Source organism: Cavia porcellus, unplaced genomic scaffold (assembly GCF_034190915.1).
Source record: "Cavia porcellus strain 051 isolate PalLab524CR breed Dunkin Hartley unplaced genomic scaffold, mCavPor4.1 scaffold_9, whole genome shotgun sequence".
In the NCBI taxonomy this organism is placed as follows: domain Eukaryota; kingdom Metazoa; phylum Chordata; class Mammalia; order Rodentia; family Caviidae; genus Cavia; species Cavia porcellus.
Genome location: NW_026947492.1, coordinates 9,642,560 through 9,661,209, shown reverse-complemented (window position 1 = coordinate 9,661,209; position 18,650 = coordinate 9,642,560). Strand labels below are relative to the sequence as shown.

Here is an 18,650-nt window from a genome sequence, read left to right as displayed (position 1 = left end):
TATAGTGAGACCCTGTTTCAAAAAGACAAAAACAGAAAAATAAAGAAGACAATTAGGCTTAGCAAGATTACGATTTTCAGAGAAACTGTCAAATGAAAATAAAAATGAGTAACACCTAAAATTAAGAACTCAGAAGATGGGTTTAATAATACACTGGACACTGCTGAAGAGATAACCTATGAAATGGAATACAGAGCCCAGGAAAATATCCAGAGGAAGCAAATAAAGACAAATGAATGGGAACTTCAGGAGCCAGTAAGAGACACGGAGAAGTGACCCTTCAGCTTTAACAAGCGTCCAGATCACTTGGGAATCAAGTGAAATCAGATTCTACTTCACAGGTATCGAGGGGAACCTGAGACTTCACACTTCTAACATGTTTCCGGGTGCTGACGGTGCCAATACGTAGGCCATTCTGAGCATCAAGTACACAAAGGAAACAGGGAGAAGAAACCTCAAAGAAGAGCAAAAGAGAACGGGGCGGAAGGTACAGCTTCTGAAGATGCACTAACATGGATAAAAGCTCTGAAGACAACAAATGAAAGAAATCTCTATCCAAGCACACTACAGAAAAACTCGAGGGAGGGAGGGGGAAGGGAGGGGCAAGAGGAGGAGGAGAAGAGGAGTAGAAAGGAGAGGATGAGAGAAGAGAGGAGGAGGAGACAGAGAAGAAAGGGGAGGGATAGCGAAAGAAGAGAGGAGGAGAGGGGAGGAGGAGGAGAGGGGAGGGGAGAGGGGAGGAGAGGAGAGGAGGGGAGAAGAGAGGAGAGGGGAGGAGAGGAGAGGGGAGGAGAGGAGAGGGGAGGGGAGGAGAGGAGAGGGGAGGGGAGGAGAGGAGAGGGGAGGGGAGGAGAGGAGAGGGGAGGGGAGGAGAGGAGAGGGGAGGAGAGGAGAAAGGAGGGGAGGGGAGGAGAGAGCAGAAGGGGAGAGGAGAGGAGAGGGGAGGGGAGAAGAGGGGAGGGGAGGAGAGGAGAGGAGAGGGGAGGAGAGGAGAGGGGAGGGGAGGAGAGGAGAGGGGAGGAGAGGAGAAAGGAGGGGAGGGGAGGAGAGAGCAGAAGGGGAGAGGAGAGGAGAGGGGAGGGGAGAAGAGGGGAGGGGAGGAGAGGAGAGGAGAGGGGAGGGGAGGAGAGGAGAGGGGAGGGGAGGAGAGGAGAGGGGAGGGGAGGAGAGGAGAGGGGAGGAGAGGAGAAAGGAGGGGAGGGGAGGAGAGAGCAGAAGGGGAGAGGAGAGGAGAGGGGAGGGGAGAAGAGGGGAGGGGAGGAGAGGAGAGGAGAGGGGAGAAGAGGGGAGGGGAGGAGAGGAGAGGAGAGGGGAGGGGAGGAGAGGAGAGGAGAAAGGAGGGGAGGGGAGGAGAGAGCAGAAGGGGAGAGGAGAGGAGAGGGGAGGAGAGGCGAGGAGAGGAGGGGAAGGGAGGGGAAGAGAGGAGAGGAGAGGGGAGGAGAGGTGAAAGGAGGGGAGGGGAGAAGAGAGCAGAAGGGGAGAGGAGGGGAGGAGAGGAAGAGAGGGGAGGGGAGGACAGAGGAAATCCTAAAAGCAATCACAGGGAGAAAGACTGAAAATAAGGTTGTCAGCTAACTCATCAGAAACAGTGAGAGTCAGAAAACAAGGCCCTCGTATGCTTAAAGTATGTAAAGAAAATAGTTATCAAAGTATGATATTTTACCGTGGAACACTATTCTTCACGATTAAAATAAAATAAAGGTATTGTCAGACAAATAAAACTGAGAGGACTTGTCACCAGCATGTCTGCCCCAGAGAATATGAACAGGCACTCCTTAGCTCAAAGAAAACAATCCCAGATAGAAGCTCAGTGATGCCACAAGGTAAACAAAGCAACTAAGTAGGGGATCTATGAATAAGCCTAAATGAATACTGATTGAATGATGGTGACATACAGAGTTAAAATACCCAATAATTACATACAAATTGGGAGATGATGCCTAAAATTCTAAGGTCTTTGCACTGTCTGCAACAAAAAGTACCAATTGATATTAAGGTAAGCTAAGATTTGCATTGTAATCTGTTTGGGTGACCACTGAAGGCTAGGTAATAGTCAAGTTAATAGGAGGAAAATAGAATCTTTTAAAAACTCAGAAAGAAGACACTAGAGGATAAAAAATAACAATAAGTAGGACATGTTTGAGAAGTGGTGTCTTTAAACCCAAATATACCAGTAACTACACTAAAGATAAATTTACTAAATTCTCCAGCCAAAAGATAAAGACTATCAGACTGGCAAGCAAAAACCAAAGCCCAAATATATGCTGTATACAGAAGCTATCTAAACTATAAAGGGCCAGAGCATTTCAACATGAAAAGATTAAAAGAGACAAAAAACACACCACATAACCTGTCTAAAAGAAAACTATAATATTAATATCAGACATAGTATACTTTAAGGCAAAAAGCACTAACAATGATAAAATACTTAACTTACTAGGCAAATAAAACAATACTAAATTTGTATGCATGTAATAACTTCAAAATATATACAAACAAAAATTAATGAACTATGAGAAAAAAATAGACAATAGATTTTGGCACATCTCTGTCAATAACCAATGAGAGAAAAGTGTCAAAGACACAACATTGAACACCAGAATTAGCACACTCACCCCAGGGACTACCCACAGACTCTGCACCCCTGGCTGTGCAGGTTGAAGGGTCTACCGTAGGGCTATCTCTCAGCTGCTGGCTCAGTAATACTGGATCTAGTTACCTGATTTAACTCCACATTGTTAGCCCCTTACTGGGCGAGCGACTGGGCCCTGAGGAAGGTGACACAGCTAAGGATTGAGAGAGCGAATGTAAAAATAATGGTTCTTGCAATCTATTGGCTGTCTTTTATGTGGTGGGCTACATGCTAGGTACAAAAGAATACAAAGGGTTGTGTGGTTATTCACCCCTATAGGCTTACTGAGGCTCAGAGAAGTAAAATAAACTGGGTAGGACACCAGCACTCTCCCCAAAGTAGCATAGAGGCTCCCAGGAGGGAGAGAAGAACACAGTACACTGGAGAGATGGGGATGGGAAGTGTGGCTGAGAGCTGGAAGCATCCAGCCTCCCAGGCAGAGCTGGAGGCCCCAGGTTGGTTGAACAGGGCAGGGATGGGGCAGAAGAGCTCAGAGCTCGAATGAGCCAGGATGCACCTAGGATGCGTTTCCTCATGACTTCTAAATGGACTTTCCCATGAAGGGCCTAGCCAGCACCCAAGGGCAGTGTCCTGGGCTTGTGGCAGAGACAGGTTGTGGTCTCAGCCTCGGGGAATTCACAGTGTGGTAGATACAGGGTTAGTAAAGGCATCAGGACAGGGTTAAAGCCAGAACAAACAAGATAAATGCCCCATGGGCTCTTTCTCTCTGGCCTATCCAAGTCTTTAGTTCTGGCCAGTTCTGAAACTGGCTATTCCCAGGGATCCCATTTCAGAGACTTTGTTACGGGCCCCAAAGGTCACCCTTCTCCCCCCAGCTATTTGTCTTCCTGGAACCTCCTCTTTAAACCATAGCTCAATGAGGCCACCTCCAGGAAGCTCTCCCAGGCTGACCTCCCTCAGTTTCCCTGTTTCTGGTACTCCTGTGTGCCTCCTTTCTCTAAACTGACCAGGCTCTCTCCCTGCTCAGTTCCAGGTCCCCCTGCAGGCATCAAAGCTGTCCCCTCATCAGCTAGTAGCGTGGTCGTGTCTTGGCTTCCTCCCACCAAGCCCAATGGAGTGATCCGCAAATACACCATCTTCTGCTCCAGCCCTGGATCTGGCCAGCCGGTAAGTAGCGCTCTGGAAATAATTATGAGGACCACAGAAAAGGTGCTATAGAGAACACACAGAATTCACTGACTTCCAGACCAAACCAGGGGCTGCTGGTATCTGCTCTCCTAGGTGGAATCATAGTTAAGAATGGGCACTTGGTACAAATTCTCAGTGATGAATGTGATCATCATGTATATCCAAACTGTACCAATAAAATCTTGTATAATAAAAGAAAAAACAGTTAAGAGCCACAAATATCAAACAGAAAGAAAAAAGGAATGGGCACTGGCTGAAGCCTTACCTACTGTCAATCTTGGGTCAGTCCTCTGCTCCAGAGCCTGCAAGATTGTCACAAGTTGGAGGTCTTTGAAGCAGGCAGACAGTGACCAAAAGAGCAGAGTAAAGGAAGGCCAGCCTCAGCCCTCCTGGTCTGCCTGATTATGGAACCTCTTAGTAGGCTCCAGGGAAGTAGCCTGGGAACCAGGTGGTCCACGGCCTCTGGGAATGAAAGGCCTTTGACGGGCATCAGTCTGGGCTTCGAGGTGCTGCTGGAGCTCTGCCCTGAGTGATTGCCTCAGCATGGACCCAACTATGTGAGGAGAAAAGATGGGGTACAGCAGAGAGGCACAGGCATCTCAGGGCAAAGGCCTGGGGAGAAATCTGCGTCTGAAGGTCAGCCCCAGCCCTGAGGGCACAGGGGCAGCCTCAGAGGAGGTGCAGTGCAAGGGCTCAGCCTTCTCCCTTCCCACAGAGAGAAAAGAGAGGATATCCCATAATATCCCAAAATATACCTGCCTCTTCTTGATCTCCAGCCAGCCATACACAAAGTCCCGCCAAGCAACTTCTCCAGCACACACCTGTTACAGGGGCAGGACGGGTGCAGACTGCTGTACTTGGTGGCTTCCGGTCCAGTGAGGAGGACAGCGCTCCAGGGGTCACGAGCAGCATCAGAGAGATGGGAATTTCACACTATAGCTGTAGTTACAGATCGCTCCTTCTCCTTTCCGTGTAGATTTTGGCAGTGTGCGTATATTCCCATGTATTTATCCACCGTGCTGGCCACACTGGTTGCAAGGCTGGTGGTAGGGGCAGTTTCTGCTTGGGACTCATCGCCTAGAGCTGCTATGCAAGTCCTGTAGGTGAAGCACCTGGAGACGTTAGCTGACAGCACCCAGCACTGCTGGGTACCAACGCCAGTGATACCCCCACTCACGGGAGATAAAACTCAGTTACTTCACATTTGCCAAGTTTTCCAATCAACATCTTCGTCCATGTCGTCTGCCCCTTTTCTCCCATCCACACACACTCTAGGCTGTCAGGACACCGAGCTTTTTCTCACACTGGACGCTCTCTCTGCCTTTGCACACCTGCAGGCCTTTGCCTCCCTACAGCCAGGCCCTCCTTCCAAGCCCTTCAAGTCCTGAGCCTATAGGACCCCTCCCTCTCCAGAGGACATCTCCCACTGGTCTGATGAGAACAGACTGTTTTCTAGTCAGTTTTTATTCATGTCCTTGGATGTTTCCAGGCCTGTTGAGAGCTCCAGTTCCACCTCTGAGAAGCTGAGAAGAAAGGGACAGAAGATGAGCTGAGCTCGGGAGGGACCCAGGGACCCAGCCACCCTGTGTGGCATCATTATTTTGCACAAATGTGTTCCAAATTCTAAACAGCTGTGTTACAAGTTCATTTACAAGACAGCTCTTGGCAGGTGTGCTACGGGTGAGGACACACATGCAGTGTGTGGAACATGCGGAGGGGGGACAGAGTGTGAACGTGGACACCTCAAAGGAGAAAGTTCACATGGCCTTGGTTCTTAACGAGATACTGGGGGTAGCCAGACCGCACAGAGTCTGGGTAGAAAATTATCAAACACTTTTAACACATTCGTTGGTTTTCTATGATTCTAAAAATAATACAAGTTTATTACATAGAAAATTCTGTAAAATATAGAGAAAAATAACTCCCTAAAGATAAACACTGGTAATATTTTGGTACTGGTGTTCAAGCCTTTGATCTGCACGCATATTATAAGTTGTCTTAGGGTTTGCTTTTTTATAAAATTAAAATAAAATTTTTACATATTATATAACCTGCTTTTTTCACGTAACTTATGTAGATACTTTTCCAAACCATCGGATATTCTTTTAAAACACGATCTTGGCCATTTATGCATACTATTTTAAAGCGTCCCATTTCTCTATATTTACTGTATCATCCAAATTTTCATCATATAAGTAATGCTGTAGTAAGCATTCTTCACAAAAGTCCTTATGTACATATTTTAATATTTTCTTAAAGTAAATGTCTACAGGAATTCCTGGGTCACTAAAAACGAATTTTCTTAAGGGTCTGCGTTCACATCTACAATTGCCCTCCAGAAAGTCTGCACCATACATGTCCATCAGCACTATAGCATGGTCCTGTCCAGCACCACTGTCCTGTACATCTGTGACTGTTCCCAGTTTGCTTTTTGGTTTTTATTTTCATTTTTTCCAGTTAGTTTTTTAAAAAGGTATTTTGTTTTGGCTATGTTTCTTCTCTTTTGATAATTGTTGATTCATTTATTTTTCTTTTTAGATTATTCTTTTTTTCTTGTTGATTTGTAAGAAGTATTTATGTATTAAGAGAAGACCCTTTTATATCATATAAATTTCCAGTGTTTACCAGTCGATTTCTTGCCTTTTAATTCTGTTTTAAGTAGATCTTATTATTCCCTTTTATAAAATTTGAATTTGCCTTTCATTTCTATTTATGACATTTGCTTTTATTTTTATTAGAAAGACAGATAAATATTTACCTATAGTTTCTTTTACAATTTTATTTTTTAAAATTTGATCCACTGGGACTTAATTTAGAGATATGACTTTAGAAAATAATTTCAAGGGCATTTGGATTAAAAAGAAGGCCCCCAGAGCTGGGGTAAGCCAAACTTTCTGATCAGTGTAGACAGAAATACCCCAAGGCACACACTGACACACACACCAGTACACACAACTTTTTCAACACACACACACCTTTGTCCTCACTGAAAACGAGGCCAGAGAAGAACTGTCCCAGTGTGCAAAAGGCTTCTGTCTTTGCCTCACTATGCCTCCCACTCACAACAAAGGTAGACAGAACTGCATTGCCCCCCAGTTCGCGGGAGAGAAACTGAGGCCTGGGGGAGCGTGGGTGACATCGTATGTCATATGGTTGGATTTCAGCAGGTTTTTTTTTTTTTTTTGTCTTTTTCGTTTTTATGGGTCCCAGGGATCGAACTCACGACTGCCTGCTTGCAAGGCAGGTGCTTATGTCACTGAGCTAAATCCTCAGCCCCAAGTCATATGATTGGTAAGATAGACAAGCAACAATTGTAACCGCTGTACCAGAGCTCAGACTAGCTCTGCACCTGTCCCCAGCTAGACCCCTGTGAAGGAGAAGGAAGAGGAGTCTGCAGAGAGCTCAGTGTGGATTGTGGAGGATGCCTCCTCCTTTCCCTAACATTCCCCTGCAGATGGCTTGGCCCAAAATGATGTTTTCTCCTGTTGTAAGCTGCAGGGATCCCCAGCCTCCCACGGGCTGGGGAGAATGTCCACACCCTGGACATGGGAATGTCCCTCTGTGACCCTGTATCTCTCTGGAAGTCTGTCCCTCCACTCATCCATGCATGCATCTACACGCCCCCATGCACATGCACGTGTGTGTGCAAGGGTCCACAACTGCAGAGATAACGAATCATTAGCTCCCTCTGGCCTCGGCGGCCCCCTATCTGTTCCCAGGGTTGCTGGACTTTCGCCCTGATTTCAAAGAGGCTCCGGTGCTGTCCTCCTCTCCCTTCCCTGCGGCTGACCAAAAAATAAAATAAAATGAAAGTCAGCCCTATCCCGCCTGTACCCCAGAAGAGGCTGACAGGAGGTCTGCAAACTAGCGCTTATCAAAAGCTCCTTCTCAAATTCATTTCAATATCTGAGCCTCTGGTTTCCAAGGCAACATAATCTTTTCATCAAAGCAACTGGTAAAACCACTGGGATCTGATATTGTTTTGTTGGCAACTTGTCAAAACTGTCATTTGGTTAAAAAAAATTTATAGATTTATGTAACCTACAAATATATATGGTGATCTATACCACTAATAATCATTACTGAAGCGCTGCCCAGCGAAGCTTGCATAACGCCTTTCCCGCCCCTGCCCGCATGAGGAAGGAGTGTAATTAGACTCAGGGCCGGGAGGTGACGCTCAGCCAGGGCCAGGCTGGGGCACCTGTCTACGGCTCTAATCAGGCAAAAGCAGTAATTCAGCTTCTTTCCAGAAACTCTTTCTTCTCTCTCCATTTTCCTGGGACTCTCTGTCCCACGTTCTCTTTAATCTGAGTTCTTCCATCTCACCCGAAATACCCACATTAGCTGGCCTGGTGTGTAGCTGCCAGAGCCTGCATCGATCAGAAAGGTAAACTGAGGCTGTCCCAGGAACGCTGCCACACCCAGCACAAATGCCAGCCCGTGCTGCTCTGACCCTAGGAAAGTCCTGCCTCCCACGGGAGCTGTGTCCCCTCCTCCAGCCCAGGACGCGGTAGAGGGGAGCAGGTTGGAGGCCAAGAGCCCGGGCTCTGCTTCTCAGACCCCTTTCGCCCTACCCCACAGGCGCCTAGCGAGTACGAGACCAGTCCCGAGCAGCTCTTCTACCGGATTGCCCACCTGAACCGCGGGCAGCAGTACCTGCTGTGGGTGGCAGCCGTCACCTCCGCTGGCCGGGGCAACAGCAGCGAGAAAGTCACCATCGAGCCCGCCGGCAAGGGTGAGAAGCTTAGGGCTGGGGCGGGCGGGCAGAAGCTCCCTTCCAGAATCCTGTGCCTCCCCAGATAGGGGCCCTCTCCCCTCCACCTGTGACCCTGCTGTGAGGAGCTGGTCATTCCCTCTCTCCTGCCTTCCTGCTGCATCACCAAGACTGGGCCTCTACTGCCCCCTGACTCCAGAAAAGCCGCACAGCAGGCTGCAGCCAGCCGACCAGCAGCTCCGTGCACAGCCTGCCCCAAAGCCTGCTCTTGGTTGAAAGAAGGGGAGATGCCCTCGCCACTACCCTCAGTGCAGAGCCTATGTCCCAGTGGCCAGCCCCGGGGGGTAGGGAGAGTGCGTCAGGGTGCACTGCTGGCACAGAGCAACCTGGCTCTGAAGAGAGCACCCTGCTGTGGGGACACAGTGGACAGAGGGTCCCTGTGATGGCCCATAGCCCGTCGACACTTTGGGTTGGCATAAAAATTCCCTAGTGGGTGGTCCCCGAGTCCCTGGCCCTGGCATGAGCGTGGCATGCAGGTGCACACTGAGTTCTGAAAGGAATGACATTTCTGAAGCCTCAAGCTCTGTCCCAACACTGGGTCAGAGCCCAGGCCTTTAGGGTCTCCACTTGGCTCTGGCCGCAGTGGGCCCTCCCTGTTGCCCTGTCTCCTCTCCCAGCCACTACCAACGCGCGCGCGCACACACACACACACACACACACACAGGCAGGCAGCAGCCCCAGCCTGTGGCAGAATCCAGTCTGCAACCACCTAATGACCTCCCCCAAAAGAAGCCGTCTTAACTCAGGCCATTCTGCCCTGCCATCTCTCTGGCAACCAGGCCAGTTCCACCACCCCCCCCCCAGAGCATCCCCTCTTTGCCTCAGTGGCTCCCCGTGCCCTTCTGCCCTCCTTGAGCCCTATATCCTGCATGCGAGCTTTTGAGAGGCCCCCTAGCACACTGGCCCGGGGAGGCACTCAGCAGCGTGGTCCCTTTTAGCAGGGCTGGTGGCCTCTAGGGCACATGACGTACCCCCAAACCTTGGCAGTGTGGCCCCTGTGCCTGCTGTCTGCTCCCCACTATACATGGTGATAAGCACAGGTCTGTGTTTGTTCTCTGTCTGTGTCCCCTTCGGCACATGACTCCCAAGTCAGCCTCCAATCCAGACCTATTTCCCATGCTCTGTCCAGAGCATGCAGGTCCAGCTGACCCCTCCCTGTGGCCCCACATGCACATGAGGCTCAGCGTAAGGTAGGGTCTCCCAGCCTCACCCGATAAACCTGCCCTCCTGCTGTGTCCTTAGGGTCCCTGAGGGCTCATCACCACCCTAGATGGCCCAGCCAGAGTCCTGAGGAGTCAGCAAAACTAGTCCAGCTCAGCATAATGTTACACAGCTGTAATCCCAGTACTTGGGAGGCTGAGGCAGGAGGATGCTCATAAATTCATGCCAACCTGGGCTACTTAGTGGTTTCAAGGTCAGCCTCAACTACATAGCAAGATCCTGTCTCAAAACAATAACGGAGGGCTGGGGATTTAGCTCAGCAGCGTAAGCGCCTGCCTTGTAAGCAGGCAGTCGTGAGTTCAATACCCGGTACCAATAAAAAGGAAAAAGACCAAAAAAAAAAAACAAAAAAACAATAACGAAAAGCTTGTGGACCTCAGGTCCCGTCAGTCTTTGTCGTGGGCTCCCATCTCCCCTCTGCCATTCACTCCCCCAGCCTGGATCCTGGCCTCATCTTGCTCAGCTTCGTCCTTCAGAGCTGCTGCCTCTGCCGATGTGGCCACAATTTTATCCAAAACTTCTCTTGAATTATAAATGTGGGGAGAGGGCCAGGGGAGAGTTACAGGATAGAACTGGAGTGGCCCTCACCCTGTCTTCCCTGTAGCCCCAGCGAAGATCATCTCATTTGGGGGCACCGTGACGACACCCTGGATGAAGGATGTCCGGCTGCCGTGCAATTCTGTGGGAGACCCAGCCCCCACCGTGAAGTGGACCAAAGACAGGTACGGGTCGGGCCGTGGAGGCATGGGGTGGCCTCAGAGGAGAGTCAGGTCCCCTTTCTGCCAGAGGCCTCGGTCTCCTCTCGGCCCTGGTCTCATGGGGGGCTGGCCTTGAGACTCCCCCAGCCAGGATCTCAGGATCTCCCTTCTGGGGTGGAGGAAGAGGAAGAGCCTCTGGAGACTCCCCGGAAGTACTGACCTCAACCCCAAGAGCCCAGGGTCCCCGACCAAGCCTCTTCCCGCTCCCAGCTTATTCAGCCCCACACCACGGAGGGCCTGGGACAGGGGACCCCATTCCCCACGGCTCCCTTGCCTTGCAGCGAGGACTCAGCAATCCCCGTGTCCATGGACGGCCACCGGCTCATCCACACCAACGGCACCCTGCTGCTGCGCGCCGTGAAGGCTGAGGACTCAGGCTACTACACCTGCACGGCCACCAACACCGGTGGCTTCGACACCATCATCGTCAACCTCCTGGTGCAAGGTGAGAGCCCCAGAGGAGCTGGCTCCATGGGTAGGCGACAGAAAGAGCAGGAATCACGTCACATGAGAAAGGGCTAGTGACTGTAGGAAATCAAGCCCTGGGGTCGCAGACAGACCTTGACACAGGGGTGGGGATGGACAAGGAGACAGGAAGCAGCAGGAACACACAGAGCATGGGGGTCCCCCATGCCCTGTAACTGGGTCTGTCCTCGGTGCTGAGGGCTGTGACTTCCATCGCAGTGCCCCCGGACCAGCCCCGGCTCACGGTCTCCAAAACCTCCGCTTCGTCCATCACTCTGACCTGGATTCCAGGCGACAATGGGGGCAGCTCCATCCGAGGTGAGGGGTTGCTGGATGAGGGAGAGGCAGGAAAGGAATCTGGGGGGCTGGAGCGGGACGGGGACCTTCACCCTGCTACCACTTTTCTCCGGTAACATCTGGGAAATGACTGGGGAAATTCTGACACTAGGGAAGCATGCAGGTGCATAGAAGGTGACCCACACCCTTGCCACCTATGAGTTGAGCAGGCTTGAAGTTTTCCTCTCTGGGCCTCAGTTTCCCCATCTGTCAAAATAGACAAACGCACTAGATCAAGCTTCTCGAACTTGAACATGGGTATGAATCACCACGGTTCCTCTAAACATTCAAGTTCTTGCTCAGCAGCCAGGAGTGGGCCTGGGAATCTACATTTCTAACAAACAACCAGATGGTTCAGATACTGGAAGAGACTCTCATGAAGCAATAAGAGTCTAACTAAGCTCCCTTTTAAGCTGTACCCCTCTGGTTTTCTGCTGAATCCTAAGGTTAGAGCTAAGGAGAAAGTGGTGAACTGCCCAGGGCTGAACTCGAGGTTTTCCAGCTTTGCATCTGATTTGCATATGTCCCCCCAACAGTCCACAGCCCCACCCTCTACTACCTGAAGCCCTGACCTTACCAGGCCCAGCTGGGAAGTCCAAGTTGGGCCCCGTTGCCAGGCCCTGCCCGGCCCCCCTGAGTCAAGCTGGCCCCACAGGTTTTGTGCTACAGTACTCAGTGGACAACAGCGAGGAGTGGAAGGACGTGTTCATCAGCTCCAGCGAGCGGTCCTTCAAGCTGGACAGCCTCAAGTGTGGCACGTGGTACAAGGTGAAGCTGGCCGCCAAGAACAGTGTGGGCTCCGGGCGAATCAGCGAGATCATCGAGGCCAAGACGCACGGGCGGGGTGAGGCCAGGCTCAGGATGGGGGTGCAGAGAAGGGCTGGGCTGGGGGAGCGGGGTACGAGGCGAGGGGCCAGACACACGGGGGCTGAAGGGAGGAGACCCAGCCTCCTTCCCGTCCCTAGAGCATCTTGATGACAGAATCATCATCACCAACAAGAGCACTTCCCTGCCAGGAGTGGCGCGAAGGTGGCATCCTTCCTCCTCCACTCTCCTCCTTCGCTGCTGAAGCCCCCTCCCTCCTCTCCCTCCTCTTCCTCTCCTCCTCTTCTTCTGCTCCCAGGTGCAAACCCATTCCACCTGTGCCAACCGCTGATCCTTAAAGCCTCTGCAGTCCCGGCTGTCCCCGGGAAGCCCTCCCCAGCAGGGACCAGCGCTGGCTTCCTGCCCAGGCTCTAACCGCTCTTCTCCCTCTGACCCCCAGAGCCCTCCTTCAGCAAAGACCAGCACCTCTTCACCCACATCAACTCCACGCATGCTCGGCTTAACCTGCAGGGCTGGAACAACGGGGGCTGCCCCATCACAGCCATCGTGCTGGAGTACCGGCCCAAAGGGACCTGGGCCTGGCAGGGCCTCCGGGCCAACAACTCGGCAGAGGTGTTTCTGACTGAGCTGCGAGAGGCCACGTGGTATGAACTGCGCATGAGGGCTTGCAACAGCGCCGGCTGCGGCAACGAGACCGCCCAGTTCGCCACCCTGGACTACGATGGCAGTGAGTCGGGAAGGACAGGGGAGGGCGGCCCCAGAGCTGACAATGGCGGGTGGCAGAACGGAAGACACACAGACAAGGAGGAAAAAACGCAAGCAGACAGCCAGGGAGCAGGGCCGGCAGGCTTAGAGAGCTGCAGACGGACAGCAGGCAGGTGAGAGGACAGACACTCAGCAGCCACCTTTAACCACACTGTTTTGAACATGGAACCTCCAAGAGAGAAAAGCTGGCACCTGTTGCTTCTTTTCACACTCTCGGATGAAACTTGTGTTCAGATAGTCACGTGGCTCCAATCTAGCCGCAAGGAAGTCTGGGAAATGTGGGACAAGCACATGAATTAATTTTCAAAGAGCACCTAACTGGTGTCTGCTGCACAGAGATGCTCACACCCACGCATACATACATGCACACCATGCATGGAGGCCAGTTAAAGCAACATAGATGGCTGAACTCATAGAGTCCCATTGTCATGAGGTAAACCGAGTCTGAAAATGTGTTAAGGAAACAAAATAAAAGCAATGGCAAGAGATAGGTCCAAAACTGAAGGCTTCATCAGGGAGAGGACTCTTAAGTGGAGCTGCCAAAACTTGGCAAAGAGCAGGGCTTGCAAAGAGTCATGTTGGCAAGAGAGCTTGTCATTTCCTCCCCATGGGCACCCACAGTGAGCAGACTTGCTCAGAAAAGGAACGAGGAGAAAATGCAGCAAGGGAAGAAAACAGAGGTCACTACTGTGTTCCCTACGCTCTCCCTCTGTCACCCCAGCCCCACTCTGAGCTGGATGTGGGGACTGAAGCCCATCCATTCACCCTCTCCACTTAAATACTGAACCCCAGCAGACAGGGAACTTTACTCAGAGATTTCAGGATCATTTTAAAACAGTACTAGGAAGAGATTAACATAACACAGTGTAACAACTACACAACTAAACTGTCATGGCTGCCCTAATGGAACAAGAATCCGGGTAACAGAAGGGAGAGTCAGGGCTCTGCCAGGCGGATCTCAGAAACCAGGGTCAGCAAGGGAAGACAAAGGGTTTTTCCACCAGTGGGACTCCCCACATAGTAAGTAGCTCAGAAAGGCCACCTGATTCCCTTCTGTACTCCCATGCAGGCACCATCCCACCCATCAAGTCTGCCCAAGGGGAAGGGGATGACGTGAAGAAGCTGTTCACCATTGGCTGCCCAGTCATCCTGGCCACTCTCGGGGTGGCACTGCTCTTCATCGTGCGCAAGAAGAGGAAGGAGAAGCGGCTGAAGCGGCTCCGAGGTGGGCGTCTTTCCTCTCGGCTTTGCAGGACAGGGGTCTACTTTTGGGCACTCTGGCCGCCTCCAGTGGCTCAAGGCTCCAGCCTGGCAAGACAGAGAGCCAGAGCCTTTTCACAGGAAGAGATGCCACGCGGATGTTCAGAATCCTGCTTAGTTGTTTCTTCTTCTTCTCTGTTGCACCAACCAGGGCTGACATTAGTGAATACACCTCTCTAGGACCTACTCAGTTCTGAATGGGCAGTTTCTACGCCATTTTAAATTCAGATACTTTGAATATCATCCCCTTTCCAACATGTAGTACTACAATCTAGTAAAAATGAATCTACACCTCTCAATTTTCATATAGCATCTGACACCTACTAGTTGCCTCAAAAATGCTCAGTCATTCATTTGGAAAACATTTATTGAATCTGTTGCATCATAGATTTTGCCAGATGTTACAGATATAAAGCTAAGTGAAAAAGGGACAGGCCATGTCTTTAGAGTTAATGTGAGAACCAGAGAAAATAGAAGCATGCAGTGGAAATTATTAATGCTCCCTGAGATGCATGGATGAATGCACGGTTGAATGAATGAATGGATGAATCATTAGATGAAAGGAGACAGGGATGGATGGATGGATGGATGGATGGATGGATGGATGGATCAATGGATGGATGGATCAATGGATGGGACAGAAACTTACATGGATAGAAGGCTGGATGGTTGAATGGCTGGGTGCATGGATGGATATTTTGATGGTAATATGGATGGATGGTGGGATAAAAGAATAGTTTGCATAGTGAGATAATTGGATGGATGTTGAATGAATGCATAGTTAGAAGATGTTACAGATGGCTGGATGGAAAATGACATATAAATAGAAGGATGCTTAGACGGATATTGAATGGTTGGAGGGATGGTAGACAGATGGTTGAATGGATTACTAAATGGCTGGATGGCTGAATGGTTTAATGAGTGGAGATGGATGAATGCTTTGTGGGATAGGTAGATGGATGGGTGGATGGTTGGACAGATAGATGGTAAAGGGATTGGATGGTTGGTTGGTTGGATGCATGCATGCAGTTATCAAGATTTACTCTGACAGATCACTGTCATATATTAGATTTAGTAGGCTCTTTGATTCTTTCAATACCACAATCTGAGACTACTGATCATATTCAAGGCCCCCCTAAGACTCCCAAATCCATGCGTGCACTTTTTGGGAACAGAAGCCCTATACTACAAGAAGAGGTGAAGCCTCTTGGTTCATATGAGAGTTTAGTCATCTAAACTCATCCTCCACTCACCTCTTTCCCCAAGAGATAACTGAGGGTAGACCTTTCAGTGATGCCTATTTCCAGCCTGTCATAGTATCCTGTTTAATTAAAGTCCATCCACAAAACAATGTAGTACATACTCCACCCTTTGTCTTGTGGGAAAGCCTCCCTAGGAGATAAAAATCTGAGGAAAGGAGAATAGACCTGAGTCCGATCCTGATTGGGAACAGCAACATTTCACCACGATTTGGGCTGTTTTGTAGGTCCTCACACCGTCCCTCTGCTTCTTGAGAGACGGCTCCCATTTTCTCCCACCTCTTTCCCCACCTCTCCCAACTGTCCTGTGCTGAGACCTCACCAGCACTCTCTTTACTGTTTTTGCAGATGCAAAGAGTTTGGCAGAAATGTTGATAAGGTGAGCATCACAGCAATGAAGCTCTTAGCTGCTTGTTTTTGTATCCTCTCACCCTTCTCCCCTGCAGGGGACACAGAAGCTTCCCTCCGTGTCCCTTTCCTGTACCACTCCCGGAATGGGAGAGAGGCTTCCAAGATCCCCTCATCCCGCAAAGCCCTCTCCCCTAACCCTTTATGGCTGTGACCCATTCTCCTCTTCCCCTTCCAACAGCAAGAATAACCGAAGCTTTGACACGCCTGTCAAAGGGCCACCCCAGGGCCCCCGGCTGCACATTGACATCCCCAGGGTCCAGCTGCTCATCGAGGACAAGGAAGGCATCAAGCAGATTGGTGAGTGACAAGGGCACAAGCCTCTGTCCCAATCCAGTTGTGCCTTCCCAGACCACAGCCCACAGAGGGAGTGCTCCAGCCTTCACGCCGTGTGCCTCAGGCCCCTGTGCCAGCCCCAGCTTCACTCAAGGGTTGCTTCATCTCCATCTAATACAGAGAATCACTGGCCTTTTGGGGGCTCAGCATTGGATAAGGGCAAAGAGAGATCTGGGGAGTGAAGAGATGTTTGATGAGAGTTCCTGGTGATTTCCTTTCTTCTTCTAGGAGATGACAAGGCCACCATCCCTGTGACAGATGCTGAGTTCAGTCAAGCCGTCAACCCACAGAGCTTCTGTACCGGTGTCTCTTTGCATCACCCCGCCCTCATCCAGAGCTCGGGCCCCCTCATTGATATGTCTGACATCCGCCCAGGAACCAGTATGCATTATCCCCGGGGAGACAGCCCTCCCTGTGCACAAGGGGTCTTGGGCACACCTCAGGGCAGAGGTGACCAAAGGAAAAGAACAGGGGGAGGAGGGGGAAGAATGGAATGGAAACATAGATGGAGCACTGGAATTAGAGACTGGGGATCTTGATTACAGATTGATCAGCTGTGACCTTGAGCGCATTACTAACCTTACCTCTGTGCCTCAGTGTCCATGCCTAGAAATTTTGAGAAAGGTTCAGATATTTGTGGTCTTCAGTGGCCTTATGTCTCAAACACCGTGATTCTTCTAGACAACCTTTGGCTAGCAGTGGTAGCAAACCTACACACATGTGCTACACAAGCTATTTGTTATCATCAAAAGCTCTAAAAGGCTTACCATCACTGCTTTAGGGAGCGGATGGGTAATCAGGAGGTAGCAGGAGAGAGCATCACTTCTTCCCTGGGCAGAAAAAAAAGATGGGGTGGGTGAGAACAAGGACTTGTCCATGGTCTCCACATCTGGACTGTGCTGCTCTCCTGCTCTGGAGAATCTAGGTGGTCAGGAGAGGCAGCGTGTTAGCACTCCCAAGGGTGCTTCTGTGGCTGCTTCTGCCTCCACCCTCCATCCATCCCCCCCGACCTTTTGTACTAAATGCCAGCTGCTTGTGCCCAAGCACGCTCATCTCTCACCTCCCTCCACGCAGATCCAGTGTCCAGGAAGAACGTAAAGTCAGCCCACAGCACCCGGAACCGGTACTCAAGCCAGTGGACCCTGACAAAGTGCCAGGCCTCCACCCCTGCCCGCACCCTCACCTCCGACTGGCGCACAGTGGGCTCCCAGCATGGTGTCACGGTCACGGAGAGTGACAGCTACAGTGCCAGCCTGTCCCAGGACACAGGTATCCCTAGGCGCCCGCCCGCATCCCACCAGGCCTCCTCCAGTTCCCTCTCCTTCATCTCTTACCTCCTGTTTTTCCCAACTGCTCCCCACCAATCCACAAGGTCCAAGTCACTCTCATTTCCAGCGCTCCACTGACCCTTGGGGACAAGAACAATCACCCTTACTGAGCTCCCCTTGGTCAAGGATTTTATTTTGCTCTACCCAAAAACTGTCAGAGAAAATGGTGCACAGGATATTTGTTGGAGAAAAGCCTAAGTGTTCCAGGGAGTTGTCGATTATTGACAAGAATGAAAAATAAAGCAGGAGTGGTAGCACATGCCTGTAATCCCAGCACTTGGGAGCTGAGGCAGGAGGGTCATTGCCAGTTCAAAGCAAGCATGGTTTAATAGTGAGTTCGAGACCAGCCTGCACTATGTAGTGAGACCCTGTCAAAAAAAACAAAAAGAAAGGAAAATTTTCTGCCCTTTGTTAGCCAATGAGGTTACTACTGCTGCTCTCACGGAAGAGCAGTATCTCCCAGCCTGATCCCCATCGTGGCTACAGGGATTTCCTTAACCCCACACCTTCCGTGTCCCCAGACAAAGGACGGAACAGCATGGTGTCCACCGAGAGTGCCTCTTCCACCTACGAGGAGCTGGCCCGGGCCTATGAGCACGCCAAGCTGGAGGAGCAGCTGCAGCACGCCAAATTCGAGATCACTGAGTGCTTTATCTCAGACAGTTCCTCTGACCAGATGACCACGGGCACCAATGAGAATGCCGACAGCATGACGTCCATGAGCACACCCTCAGAGCCCGGCATCTGCCGATTTACTGCCTCCCCTCCCAAGCCCCAGGATGCCGATCGGGGCAAAAATGTGGCTGTGCCCATCCCTCACCGAGCCAATAAGAGTGAGTGTCCAGGCCCCCTCTCTTGCTATGTCCCTATAAACCCTGGCTATGTCCTGTCCTACCAGCACCTGGACCCTCCCAGCTCAGCACGGCTCCTTAGCAGTACAGGATCATCCCAAGAGCAAGGGCTTGGCACTCTTGGCCTTGAGCAAGTCATTTCACCTCTCTGGCCTTAATTTTCTCTTAATTTATGACGTGCAAATATAGTATCTATTTTGCATTGTCATATTGAGCTTTAGAAATTAGATGCATGACTGGTACTTTGAGGATACCTGACACCAACTCAAAGGAGGAAAGGGTT

General features: G+C 50.8%; 1 protein-coding gene across 3 annotated transcripts in view; it reads left to right on the top strand.

Moving 5' to 3' along the window:
* Nucleotides 1–18,650, top strand: part of Dscaml1 (DS cell adhesion molecule like 1) — a 300,532-nt gene that overhangs the window by 279,542 nt on the left and 2,340 nt on the right. For 2 of the 3 annotated variants that reach the window (XM_063255848.1, XM_063255846.1), the window contains 13 exons: nucleotides 3,621–3,760; nucleotides 8,363–8,516; nucleotides 10,381–10,498; nucleotides 10,816–10,979; nucleotides 11,219–11,317; nucleotides 11,991–12,179; nucleotides 12,600–12,887; nucleotides 13,995–14,150; nucleotides 15,793–15,823; nucleotides 16,034–16,152; nucleotides 16,417–16,569; nucleotides 17,263–17,457; nucleotides 18,038–18,349. In XM_063255848.1, the coding sequence (XP_063111918.1) occupies nucleotides 3,621–3,760; nucleotides 8,363–8,516; nucleotides 10,381–10,498; nucleotides 10,816–10,979; nucleotides 11,219–11,317; nucleotides 11,991–12,179; nucleotides 12,600–12,887; nucleotides 13,995–14,150; nucleotides 15,793–15,823; nucleotides 16,034–16,152; nucleotides 16,417–16,569; nucleotides 17,263–17,457; nucleotides 18,038–18,349 (2,118 nt within the window). The remainder of the gene's footprint in view (nucleotides 1–3,620; nucleotides 3,761–8,362; nucleotides 8,517–10,380; nucleotides 10,499–10,815; nucleotides 10,980–11,218; nucleotides 11,318–11,990; nucleotides 12,180–12,599; nucleotides 12,888–13,994; nucleotides 14,151–15,792; nucleotides 15,824–16,033; nucleotides 16,153–16,416; nucleotides 16,570–17,262; nucleotides 17,458–18,037; nucleotides 18,350–18,650) is intronic. The other variant, XM_063255847.1, reaches the window with a different exon arrangement.